We start from the raw sequence: 13,862 nt of genomic DNA, 5'->3' as shown, positions 1-13,862 counted from the left end.
GGAAACGGGGAGAGACAGTCAGACAGACTCTGGCATGCGCCCGACCAGGATCCACCCAGCACGCCCACCAGGGGCGAAGTTCTGCCCACCAGGGGGCGATGCTCTGCCCCTCCGGGGGCGTCGCTCTACCGCGACCAGAGCCACTCCAGTGCCTGGGGCAGAGGCCAAGGAGCCATCCCCAGCGCCCGGGCCATCACCGCTTCAATGGAGCCCTGGCTGTGGGAGGGGAAGAGAGAGACAGAGAGGAAGGAGGGGGGAGGGGTGGAGAAGCAAATGGGCGCCTCTCCTATGTGCCCTGGCCGGGAATCGAACCTGGGTCCCCCGCACGCCAGGCCAACGCTCCACCGCTGAGCCAACTGGCCAGGGCCAGCCAAATCACTTTACACAGAAACTCCCAGCACTCCCACCTGAGGCCCCACTTCCAGCAGCTCCAGGAGAGAATTCTCTCAGTGCTGACAGCAGCTTGGTCCCTGCTAGCTTGAAAAATGAAAATGAGGGGCATCTCAAAGGACCCCACCAACTCCACAAGAAATAACAGCAGACTCACACTGGATGGACAGTACAGAGCCATACAGAACTGAACTGTCCTGCATTCAGTGCCAGAGCTGGGCTCCAGGATCAGGCCCCAGACTGGGGTCCCAAGATGCTCTAAGAAAGTCAAGCCAGCCAGATCCAGGCACTTCCAACCCCAGGAAAACCAAGACAGCTTCTCTCCCCCCCTCCCTCCCCCCAAGGACGCCTGGTTTGGTTTCTCAGCACTACATACATCAAGGGCAGAAAAAATAAACTTCCAAAATGTGGAAATTTTAATTATTGAAAATAAGGTTTCAATGGCTGGGACAGACGGCTAATTAGAATCATGTGGGCTAATTAGATAAGATGGCTAGTTAGAACCCAGAATGAAAAAAATATATGATTATCTGATAAAATAAGTTGTGTCAGCCTGACTAGGCGGTGGCACAATGGATAGAGCATCAGCCTGGGACACTGAGGACCCAGGTTTGACCGTCCAAGTTCGCAGGCTCATCCGGCTTGAGTGCAGGCTCATCCGGCTTGAGCACGGGGTCCTCGGCTTGAACATAGGATCATAGACATGACCCCATGGTTGCTGGCTTGAGCCCAAAGGTCACTGGCTTGGCAGGAGCCCCCAAGGCACGTATGAGAAAGCAATCAGTGTACTAAAGTGCCACAACTATGAGTTGATACTTTTCATCTCTCTCTTCCTGTGTGCCCCTCTAAAAAAAAAAAAAAAAGTTTGTGTCCAATTACAAAGAATTTAAGTATACAAATGTGTAACTAAAACTGACTTTACAGGCCTTGGCCAGCTGGCTCCGCAGTATAGCATCGGCCCAGCATGTGGAAGTCCCGGGTTCAATTCCCAGCCAGGGCACACAGAAAAAGCATCCATCTGCTTCTCCACCCTTCCTTCTCTCCTTTCTCTCTCTTGCCCTCCCACAGCCAAGGCTCCACTGGAGCAAAGTTGGCCCGGGCACTGAGGATGGCTCTGTGGCCTCTGCCTCAGGCACTAGAATGGCCCCCATGGCAACGGAGCAACGCCCCAGATGGGCAGAGCATCGCCCCCTGGTGGGCACGCCGGGTGGATCCCGGTTAGGCGTATGCATGAGTCTGTCTCTCTGCCTCCCAGCTTCTTCACTACAAAAAAAAAAAAAAAAATTGACTTTACAAAGAAATATTTTAGTGATAAAAATAATCACATCCAGTCTTTATCTAACCTTTGAGTGAACGGTAACCTCAAACTGAAGCCCCAGCACAACACACACCTTCACGGGGGACAAGTGGGCATGCTGCATCATTGACCCAAATCTGGTGTCCTGTCTGTGAGATGAGGAAGCACAAGATCGAACCCAGAAGATACCGATCACTGTGACTTCCTGTCTTCATCTTTGCCAAGCACACTTTTATGTAATTTAGTCAAATAACATGTTCTATCTTATTCACCCAGCTCTTTCAAATGCTCTAAACAGCCCACATAATAACCACAAGCCCTGTAGCAAGTGGCACTGAGACATTGTTTAAATGGCCATTCCCCAAATCCTGAGCTCAGCAAAGGGCCTGGGCTTCCCTGTGTGCAGGAAAGTGCATACTGTAGCAGAGTCCAGCAGTGAGACTTCCCACCCCTCCATGCGTAAGACAACAGGAGACACTCAGAGGAAGAGGGGGGAAGAGTGGGTACCCCTGTCCCAGGGACTAGAAAGGCACATATCTGAGCCACTGACAGGCTTCAACAGCAAGGAACTGCCTGCACATGAACCACCAAGAACAGCCTGGGCCCAAGCTCTGCCACTTCCGGCCTACACCTCCCTGTACACCCTTCTCCTGGTGCCAACACAGAACTCAGCACCCTGGGCTTACAGAGGTGGGGCTGGGGAACCAACATGACCACCCTTCCTTGTCCTGACCACCCAGCGCACAACAATGCTGAAAACCATCTCTATCCGCAAGTTCCTCCTGTCCCTGGGTCCCTTCAATACCTGGTTCTCTATAGAGTGGTGCCACTGAAGAAGACAGGGCAAGGCTGCAGCCGAGGCACCAAGAGGCTGAGTCTAGCTCCTGTCTGGAGGGAACACTGCTCTAGACCAAGGGCCCTGGGAACAGGGATGGGCCACTAAGGGGGCAGCCAGGTGAGCACAAAACCTGGAAAGGAGGACCAGAGCATCCTCCACACAGCCCAGTCCGCTCCAGCACATCTGCACCAAGTACCCTCCTCATGTGTTAAAGGGGCCAGTGGAGGAAGGAGAAGCAAAAGGAAACATGCAACTCTGAACATAATATGGGGTGTAAAGCAGAGAGGGGCACAAGACCAAGGAGAGAAACCAGGAACTGAAGGTAAAGGCTGAATCAGGGGAGAAATGTCAGCCACCCTCGGACAGAGCCTGAGAGCCACCTATATTAGAGGAAAGAGCAAGGTCTGCAGGAACCACACCCCTAAGAGTGCAGCCACAGACTGGTAGGAGCAGCCTGCAGCTCCCAGAAGCTTCCACACCAGCTTGTACACAGTTCTCTGTGTGCTCCTCCATCAGAGACGGGGAGAGAGCCTATAACCCACAAGGCCCCTTGCCTTTCAAGCGTGGGTCCAGCCAGGCTGCCTGCGAGCACACACCTGTCTAACAGGACACGTCACCTCGTCACATAGCAGGTGTACAAGCTTGGCCTGCCAGTGAATTAAAGGTATGCCACACAGCACACAGGTTTCAACAGGACTCATGCCATCCCCATGCTGCCTACCCCACATAAAATGCTGAGTTACATGAAATTAAAAGTGTCAGAGTTAGCTGCTCGGTATTAATCCTACAAGGAAACTGAAAGTGCCTCATTTCATCCAATTTCTATGCTTGTACATATTCAAATGGTTATAACCCACATTCTCCTTCACCCAGAACCCTGCCCCAGGCGAGTCCTGTGACCAAGAAGCCCAATTTGGACAACCTGTCCTCTGGCCAAACTGAACCTTAAAGAAAACCATTGGGTGCTATTCTCCAAGGAATCCTGAAAGAAATCAAAGCCCAACATGAGAACTGTTTTGGATAATCAAGTGGCTTTTCATCTTCAAAGAGCAGGACATACACTAATTAGCCATCACACCTCCCTCTGACGTAAGAGGTTTGTTATTTCCCTTCTACAGGTGGGGTATGGAGCAAGGCTCTCTCTGCCTGGGGTCACAGGTGTTGCTAGTGTCCCCAGGCTCAGGACTGGCCCACTTACATCAGCCTCCATGGGGCAGTCAAATGCCCAGGGTAGAACCACCCTGACATCTGGAGTTGGGAAGTTCGGGTGCTGGGGCAGCTGCTCCCACCTGGGCAGAGGCTCTTGGCACTGGCCCTCAGTGCGCTAGGCACTAAGCAAGGCTGCAGGCACTTGCAGCCTGCTGTTTACCTGGTTTCATATGTGGTTGTTAGCAACTATTTCTCCTTTAACAAGGTGTAGCCTCTTGTCAAAGATAAAATAAACTTGTGATGGGGAAATGCAACCCTAACAGCTAGTAAAAAAGAGCAGTTTACAACCACCATGGTGGCAGCCGCACTTTTACCCCAGAAGACCTTGGCTTTTAGTAATAAATGTTTCCACCCACCTCCCAGCCCTTGGAGAATGCAGAATCTCCCAGCAATAAAAGCCAAGATGGCACCACCATCACTAAGTGAGCAGGGCTACAGCAGAGTCAGGTGACAGCCATTCTCAAGTTTAATGTTTTCCTTTCTTGAATTTCCTCATTGGCATTAATCCTACTGCTTCAAGTGGGACTAAACCAAAAGAGTGTTTTAAAGGCTAGAGCAAAGGGGTCTTCCAGTGCAATGAGGTTGCCAAACACTTGTTTCCCTCACACAGGAGTTAAAATCCATCGCTGCAAGAGGCATGTGCTTAAAGGGAAATAAAAAGCAACTGCTGGTTTCGATGGTACTTGTTACGAGTTCACCTGTTTCACCTAGCCCACACTAATGAACAGGTGGATAAAAACGAAGCCAAGTGCATCAAAGGAAATTCTAAAGCACAACATGCCTGCAAGTTTCATCATGCACAGCAGACGCCCAGCCTCTGCTGTTCAGGTCTGATGCGCTCATGGTGAAATCGCTCCACTCGCCCAGGAGAGCTCAGCACCCAGCTCAGATTCCTTCTGCCAGGGGTGGCAACAGCAATTACAACAAACTGCTCCTTCAAATAAAGAAAAGGAAACAGGATGCAAAACTCCAGAAAGACTCTAGGCTTTCTCGGGGTAGAGGGATGCTCCTGGCCCTGCAGGCCACTGCTTCCCAGTATATTCATGTGTTCACTTCCCAGGGATCCCGGCTGCTTCATGAGGCAATTGTTCATTCTCGCTGAAGGCACGTCTCTCAGATTGCTGAGGTGCGGCTCACAAATTGCCCAGTACCCTGCCAGGGAAGGGGGCATGCCTTCCTCATCCTTTGCCCTCATCCCTATGAGGGCTTGGCTTCCTTAAGCCTTGGGGAAATCTTTTTATTCCTCAAGAAGAAAAACAAAAATAATTTCCCTCCTAAGTATGGCGCTTGGGAAACATCCAAATAAAGGGCAATCCAGACCCCAGGCTGATTGGTGCCACTGGATGAAACACCATCCCCTCCCACCTGGCAGCAGGCTTGCCCACTGGAACACCAGGTGTTGCTGTCTAATCCATGTACCTGACACTTGGGAAGAAAAAGATGTAGGAACACTCTTGAGACAGCAGAACAATGATCAAAAATGTAAGGAAAGAGAAACCTGTGGGCAAAGCAACTGCAGAACTGGACAGAGTGGCCCAGGACCTTCTTAAGCCAAGGAATAGGCTTCAAGAAAAATAAAAATCAACTCCTGTTTCCATGGTGCTTATTACATGTTCACCTGGTTCATCTAAACCACACTGATGATCAGGTGGATAAAAAAGCTGGAGCCTGAGGACAGGGAAACCATCAGGGCACTCTCACAGGTGGCCTGAGCATACAGGCCCCTTGCTGCCTAGTACAGAGAACCAGCCTTCTGGGCACAGCCCGGGCTGGGGCCACACAGCTGGCCCTGCCAATAGGAGTCTCGGACAGTCATAGCTGGCTCCAGTTCAGTAGCATATGCTGCCCCTGCAATAGTGCCACTCTCTCCCCTGCAGGTCACCGTGGATTGACAGGCTCCGGCTACATTCTGTCCGATCTACCATGGCATCTCCATGACCTAAGACTTCTCAATGTGACTCATGGCAAAAAAAATTAGTAATCTACTTATACCCAAACCTTCAAATAAACCATCTCAACCCATCCACTCATATCCTTCACCAGAATTACCTAAAACATAAATGCTTCCTCCCAGGATCCATGTCACGATGGCCCAGAGGGCACACACCATGATCTGTGCCACCCCAACCCTGCACTCCACACTGGGCAGCCTCCCAGGGCAGCCTCACCCTGGCTGACTTTCATCACAGCAATTAAATTGAAAATCCCAGTAAAATTCTAAGTGCCACTCCCCCACACACAGCTGTAATGAGAGCCACCTGAGGGCACAGGCTATGCACCTGTTCATACAGATACCCCATTTTCATCAATATGACAGATGTTCACACACACAAAAATTTTTAAGATCCTGTAAACAAAGATATTTAACTTATTAATTTTAAAAAAAAACTATTGTTATGTACCCAAGGGAAATGAATATACATGCTCAAACAAAAACTTATACACTGAGTTCAGATTAGCACTATCCACCATAGATGATACCTATAAATGAACTATTATTTGGGCATAAACAAAGACAAAAGCACTGACAACATGGAAGCCTTAAAAAAAAAATCACACTAAATGAGAGAACTCAGACACAAAGGACACATTGTATGATTCCATTTGTATGAGACGTCCAGAATAAGCAAATCCACAGATAGGGCTGGGGCAGGGAGAATGGGGAGTGAATACTGATGGGTATGGAATTTCCTTTAGGGGGGATGAGAAAGAACACTCTGAAATTAGATAGTAGTGATGGTCACACAACCCTGCGCACATACAAAATAACCATTGAATTATACAATGGTTTCTTTAAAGTTGAGATAATACATTCCTCACAGAATGAAAGCAAACATGAAAAGAAACATTACTTTAACAGGAAGTCTGGAAATGCTTTTTTTTAGGTTTTAGTTTGGGGGGTTTTTTGAGAGAGACGGAGAGGAAGTCAGAGAGAAGGACAGACAGGAAGGGAGAGATTCGTTGTGACACCTTAGTTGTTCATTGATTGCTTCTCATATGTGCCTTGATAGGGGGGGCCTCCAGCAGTGCAAGTGACCCCTTACTTAAGCCAGAGACCTTGGGCTTCTAGCCAGCAACCTTTGGGCTCAAGCCAGCGACCTCGCACTCAAGCTAGTGAGCCTGTGCTCAAGCTGGCGACCTCAGGATTTCGAACCTGGGTCTTCACTGTCCCAGTCCAACACTCTAACTACTGTGCCACCATCTTGCCAGGCTCCAGGTTTCTTTTTTAAATGTCTCAAATGTTCTCATCATATGAATGGCAATACCTCTTGAAGACACTGGTAACATGAATGAAAAGCAAATGCCAAGAACATTTCTGAAAGAAAGACCAGGTGGTCAACTCCCTCAGGGCCCAGAGGCCTTTTTCCTTGAGGGGCCACAGCACACCTAGCCATCACCATCTGGCCTCCCACATACCATGCCCAGTGCCCTGGGTTACCACACCATCACCCCATTTTCTACCAGCCCTCCAGCCTCCTACCCCTCATCAGAACCAGGAACAGCCAATGACAGCAATACCCAAGAAGATGACATCACAATGAGTCATGGGCCCAAACACCTCCATTTAAATGCTGGCCAGCTCTGGCCAGGCGGTGGCGCAGTGGTTAGAGTGTCAAACTGGGACACAGAGGAGCCAGGTTCAAAACCCTAAGGTCGCCAGCTTGAGCGCAGGCTCACCAGCTTGAGCACGGGATCATAGATACAATCCTTTATGGTCGCTGGCTTGAGCCCAAAAGTCGCTGGCTTGAGCAAGGGATCACTCACTCTGCTGTAGCAGCCCCTCCCGGCCCATCAAGGCACATATGAGAAAGCAATTAATTAACAACTAAGGAGCTGCAATGAAGAATTGATGCTTCTCGTCTTTGTCCCTTCCTGTCTGTCTGTGACTTTCTCTCTCTGTTACAAAAATAAATAAATGCTGTCCAAAGTGTCCTATTCTCCCAAAAGAGGACCGACGCCCTCTACAACCTCACAGACAAGGGCAAGATCAACTTCTCCCCATGGCAATGAAAGAGTAGGAGGTGGCGGCTGCAGAAAGCTGTTCACACCCCTGGAAAGGCAAGCCACTGGAGAGCTTAACGGCATGGGCAGCCACTCCTCTTCTGTGAAACTTGAACTAGATCTTTCCTTGCTACCACTTAGAAGAGATAACACCACAGAAGAGCAAAGCAGGACAGCCAGGAAAGAGTGGGTGTTGGGTCTGTGTTTAACCCAGTTGTTACAAACCTTGAGTATCTACATAAAATTAAAATTCAAATCACCTGCCTGATTTCATTAGAGCCAATTCTAATAATTATACTCAACAATACAGGTAAGCAGCAGGAAACCAGAGAAGGATGCATCCCTGCCTGCCTGCCCCAGCTCCACAGGCACCACTGCCCCCTGGTGGTGACACACAGGTCAGTTCAGCCCATCTCCACTAGAGCAGAAAGCCCTCACTGACAAACCACCACGAGCCCTGGGCTGCCCTAAGGTACAGTCCAAAACAGTGGAAAAGACATCTGGTTCACTATCCTGTCAGGTTGAATACCTTCCTGATCCGCCGCTTGGGCAGCTAGCTACAAGAGCTGACCTGACAGTCCCCCTCCACCAGATCAGGGCTTACCAGGGCCTGCAACATCCCGTCCATGGCAATGACCCCCTCAATGATCTTGAAGGAGGAGCAGGCCAAAGTGCACAGACTCCAGTCCAGGAAATCCGCCATTTTCTTCTGTTTGACATCAGGCCGTGTGACAAACCTGCCAGAAGCAAGCACAGGCAGGTGACAGCTCAACACAGGCCCAACTGAGCACTCATACTGCAAACCCACCACATCCTCTGTCCTCTGTTGTATGGATTACATCCTCCTCCTAACATAGACACCCTACAACACCCCCAGTGTAAGAAATGAAGATGCTGCCGAGCCCCCATGCAAGGCCTGGCCTAGCATCAGGCCCCGCTCTCTCCATGAAGCTGCCAGGGGTCACCCTTCCCCATGCAGAGCTCCAGCTGGTGTCCGTGGCACACCTCCCAGGCATCTACTCAGCTCTACGGCCCCCCCAAAGCTCAGATGGGTGTACCAGCTCTCACCCACCCTCTCATATACCTGGTCTGGGCTGGCAGCCATTCTCCAGCTCCCACACCAAGTCTGGTGCTTTATTTCCTCCCCAGCCCATCCACATGCCAATCCCCCAGCTCTGACTCAGTGGCTCAGGCTGAGCCCATGCCTCCTGGATGGTAGAAACACAGGAAAGAAACAAATAACATCCCTAGCCAGTGAGTTCAGTAGTAGAGTGTTGGCCTGGTGTGTGAATGTCCCAGGTTTGATTCCCAGTCAGGGCACACAGCAGAAGTGACCATTGGCTTCTCCATACCTCCGCCTCCCTCTTCTTGCTCTTTCTGTCTCTCTTCCCCTCCCACAGCCATGGCTCGATTGGTTCGAGTGCATCGGCCTTGGTGCTGAGGATGGCTCCATGGAGCCTCTGCCACAGGTGCTAAAAATAGCTCGGTTGCAAGCATAGCCCCAGATGGGCAAAGCATCGCCCCCAAACTGGGGCTGCTGGGTGAATCCAGGTTGGGGCGCATGTGGGAGTCTATCTCCCCTCCTCTCACTTGGAAAAAAATAAAGACACAAATAACATGAAGGAAACTGCTAAGTAAAAAGAGAGTAGGAAACAGGACTGCCTTTGAGAGGCACAGGAATGATTTCCCAAGGGGAGGTGTAACTAGAGAGCATCAGGAAGAAGTTCTGAATATAAACTGTCACAAAGTTCTCATAAACTGTAAGGACCTCACACTCCCCTCAGCAGTCCCTACAGATGACAATGAGGGAGAGTCAGCCTTGGAAACAAACCCCTATTTCAAGACATTGGCTGCTTTGTCTTCCTCAGGTCCACACCCAGCCAGCTGCCCTGGGTGAGCAAAACGTGGTTCCAACACCCACCCTCCTCAACATTCCTGCAGGAACCTCCTGTCCTGTCACAGCCCGGCGCCCACTGCAGAAGCCTAGCCTTTGGTCAGGAAACTGCGGAAAAAGGGTAAGGTCTCTAACTCAAGAGAAAAAGGAGCTGAGCAAAGTCTCCAAGATTGTATTCCTGCCCCTCTTCTAGGTTAGGGTGCACACCTGAAGATTGTCAATCACTAAGGATTTTTATCAAACTTCAGGATGCTGGTGACAAAGGCAAATTCATATGCCCAGCCCAGTTCTGGAAGGGTGTCCAGGCATTTCCACCACAATCTGCACCTCTGCCAACTGGGTGACTGGTATGTAGACCCTATCTCAATTTCCTCAGCCCTGCTTACAACCCCATGATCACAGGGGCCACATAATGAGAGCCATGCCACAGCAACCTATTCCCCCACCTACCTCCACCTTGGCCCACAGGCTGGAGACATGATAGCATGGCCCAGGCCCAGTGCCCACAGAGGGTTGCCCCCTGGACAGGAGAAGGCCCAGAGCTGAGCTGGCAGACTAGTCCCAGCACCAGACACTCAGACCACTTGCCCCTCCAGAGAACCCTACACACCCTAACAATGTTACTGGGACCTTCACCAGAGGTCAAGCCCACCTCTCTGCACCATAGCACCCGGCTGGGGAGTTCAACCTTCTGTGTGCTGCATATCAGGGGACATCCACTTGAACAAAATCACACAAGATGAGTTCCCAATTTAAGGTAAAAAACCTAAGGCTCCTTTGAAAGATTTAGTATGTTACTATTTAACATAAAGATTTAGTATGTTATTATTTTTCTTGTAAGAAAAAAAAAATAGCTTGACCAGGCAGTGGCGCAGTGGATAGAGGGTTGGACTGGGATGTGGAGGACCCAGGTTCGAGACCCTCAGGTCGCCAGCTTGAGCGCCGGCTCATCTGGTTTGAGCAGAAGCTCACCAGCTTGGAACCAAGGTCCCTGGCTCGAGCAAGGGGTTACTCGGTCTGCTGTAGGCCCATGGTCAAGGCACGTATAAGAAAGCAATCAATGAACAACTAAGGTGTCACAACGAAAAACTAATGATTGATGCTTCTCATCTCTCTCTGTTCCTGTCTGTCTATCCCTGTCTATTCCTCTCTCTGATTCTGTCTCTGTAAAAAAAAAAAAAAGAAAAGAAAGAAATATGTTTATGGGTTAAGTTTAAAAATACAGAAAGCAAAAACAGAAAAGACATCTAAACCATAGATAAAACATACACATTGCCTGACCTGTGGCGGCATAGTGGATAAGGTATTGACCTGGAATGTTGAGGTCGCTGGTTTGAGACCCTGGGTTTGCCCAGTCAGGGAACATGTGAGAAGCAACTGCGAGTTGAAGCTTCCCACTCCTCCTTTCCCCCGCCTTTCTCTCTCTCTCTCCTCTTAAAATCAATAAATATTTTTTTTAAAAGTACACATTTATAGCCTGACCTGTGGTGGTGCAGTGCATAAAGCAGTGACCTGGAACGCTAAAGTTGCCGGTTCGAAACCCTGGGCTTCCCTGGTCAAGGCACATATGGGAGTTAATGCTTCCTGCTCCTCCCTCCCCCCTTCTCTCTCTCTCATTCTCTCTCCTCTCTAAAAATTAATTTAAAAAAAGAAAAAAAAAGTACATATTTATAGAAACAGGACCCTTCTACACAATCAAAGATCTTTGAATCCTCCACTTCCTTCCCTTTCAGGAGAAATTACATCACAGGCCCCATTTCCTTCACAGACTGAGCTCAGTTAACATGCACAGGTATTTTAAAGATAAGCCCCACAAGAATGACTAAGACAATTATCAGCAAAACCTTAATGACAGAACTAGACAGAAGGACAAAGAATGCCCAGGCAAAACATTCATGGGACAGATGGCTACTCAGTACCATCATCACTACTGTTACCACATGCTAATTAACTCAGTAACTTGGTCTAAGAGAGAAACAGCATAGGTGAGGTGACAAACCCTCCTCTGCACAAAAACTTCCTGTTTTTAAAAAGTATCACAAATTAATGGAAAAGTCAAATACTAGAACAACTATGTTTTCTCTGAACATATATGTACCCTGATTTATTAATGTCACCCCATTAAAATTAAAAAAAAAAAAAGAACTACTTACCTGTGAGAGGAGGAAGATCTAGTGTATAATCCTACACCATAAGAAATTCCAGATGAGTTAATAATTACATATTAAACAACATAACGGTAGAAAACTTTAAACTATTTGTAAAATCTCTTACTAGAGTAAGACTTTAAACTTAAAAGTAAATATCTAAATAAAGGGAAAAAATTACAGGTTTTGCCTGACTGGTGGTGGTGCAGTGGATAAAGTGTCTACCTGAGATACTGAGGTCCCATGTTTGAAACCCAAAAGTCTCCGGCTTGAGTGTGGGATCATCAACATGATCCCATTGTCACTGGCTTCGGGCCCAAAGATCCTGGCTTGAGCAAGGGGTCACTGGCTCGGCCTAAGTCCCTTGGTCAAGGCACTTAAAAGAAGTAATCAATGAACAACTAAAGTGATGCAACTACAAGTTGATGCTTCTCATTTCTCTTCCTTCCTCCCTCCCTATCTCTAAAAAAATAAAATAAAAACTTTGAAATTACAGTTTTGACATTAAAACTTTAGTCCAAAGAAAAAAGTAAAAGGCCACCAACCACCTGGGGGAAATAATCTACCCTATAGTTGCAGGAAGCTCATATTAGGCAAAGAAATTGCACCAACAAACCCACAGACATTAGAAGGCAGGTCACAAAAGGGGATAGATAATGCCTAAAACAAGACTGAAGTCTTGTCGGTACCTAAAACCACTATCAGTACCTAAAAACAGGACATATAACAGAGCCATTTAATCAGTTGTAATGTGAAATTACAAAGCAGGATGCTAACTCAATGAGATTGTACTGTGTGTTGTCAATGTAATAGCAGTACAGAGAAAGATAAAAGAAATACAACACACGTATTGTGTATTAGAACTACAAATATGGGTTTTTTCTAATTTTCTTTCTTTTTTTATTGATTGACTTTAGAGATAGGAAGGAAGGGGTGGGGGAAGGAGGAGGAAGAGAGGGAGAGAGGCCTGACAGCGGATCGAACTGGCAACCTCTGCACTTCAGAACACTCCAACTGAGCTATCTGGCCAGAGCTCTAATTTTCTATGTCCCAAAATTTCCAACTTTTCTGCATGGAGCACAGCCTGCCTTTATAATTAAACAGAAATATGTGCTTTTAAAATTAACATAACTGGGCCCTGGCCGGTTGGCTCAGCGGTAGAGCGTCCGCCTGGCGTACGGGGGACCCGGGTTCGATTCTCGGCCAGGGCACATAGGAGAAGCGCCCATTTGCTTCTCCACCCCCCCCCTCCTTCCTCTCTGTCTCTCTCTTCCCCTCCCGCAGCCAAGGCTCCATTGGAGCAAAGATGGCCCGGGCGCTGGGGATGGCTCCTTGGCCTCTGCCCCAGGCGCTAGAGTGGCTCTGGTCGCGGCAGAGCGACGCCCCGGAGAGGCAGAGCATCGCCCCCTGGTGGGCAGAGCTTCGCCCCTAGTGGGCGTGCCGGGTGGATCCCGGTGGGGCGCATACGGGAGTCTGTCTGACTGTCTCTCCCCGTTTCCAGCTTCAGAAAAATACAAAAATATATATATATATTTAAAATTAACATAACTGCATGGTCTGTGGTGGCGCAGTGGTAGAGTGCCAACCTAGATGCTGAGGTCGCCAGTTCAAAACCCTGAGCTTGCCTGGTCAAAACAAATACAAGCAACCAATGAAAAGCTAGAGTGAAGCAACTACTTCTCATCCCCCCCTCAACCTCCTCTCTGTAAAATTAATAAATAAAATCATTAAAATTGACATACCAATTAGAATAAAAGTATGTTTTTCTACTGCAAAGTTTCTATAAAGAAACATTCTCATCTAAATGTCTTGGCATCAATATACTGTCAACTTAGGCCCTGGCCTGGTAGCTCGCAGGGGTAGTCAACCTTTTTATACCTACCGCCTACTTTTGTATCTCTGTTAGTAGTTAAATTTTCTAACCGCCCACTGGTTCCACAGTAATGGTGATTTATAAAGTAGGTAAGTAACTTTACTTTATAAAATTTATAAAGCAGAGTTACAGCAAGTTAAAGCATATAATAATAATTGCTTACCAAGTACTTTGTCGGATTTTCGCTAAGTTCGGCAGAATAAATCTTTATA

The 13,862-nt window shown here is 48.3% G+C and overlaps 1 protein-coding gene across 4 annotated transcripts in view; it reads right to left on the bottom strand.

Annotated features, from left to right (window-relative positions):
- Window positions 1-13,862, bottom strand: part of TBCD (tubulin folding cofactor D) — a 194,120-nt gene that overhangs the window by 158,404 nt on the left and 21,854 nt on the right. For all 4 annotated transcript variants that reach the window (XM_066381665.1, XM_066381668.1, XM_066381666.1 and 1 more), the window contains one exon: window positions 8,341-8,473. In XM_066381665.1, the coding sequence (XP_066237762.1) occupies window positions 8,341-8,473 (133 nt within the window). The remainder of the gene's footprint in view (window positions 1-8,340; window positions 8,474-13,862) is intronic.

This window comes from Saccopteryx leptura, chromosome 4 (genome assembly GCF_036850995.1).
Source record: "Saccopteryx leptura isolate mSacLep1 chromosome 4, mSacLep1_pri_phased_curated, whole genome shotgun sequence".
Classification (NCBI taxonomy): Eukaryota; Metazoa; Chordata; class Mammalia; order Chiroptera; family Emballonuridae; genus Saccopteryx; species Saccopteryx leptura.
Note: the sequence above shows the minus strand (reverse complement) of the source record. Positions and strands in the feature narration are given on the sequence as shown.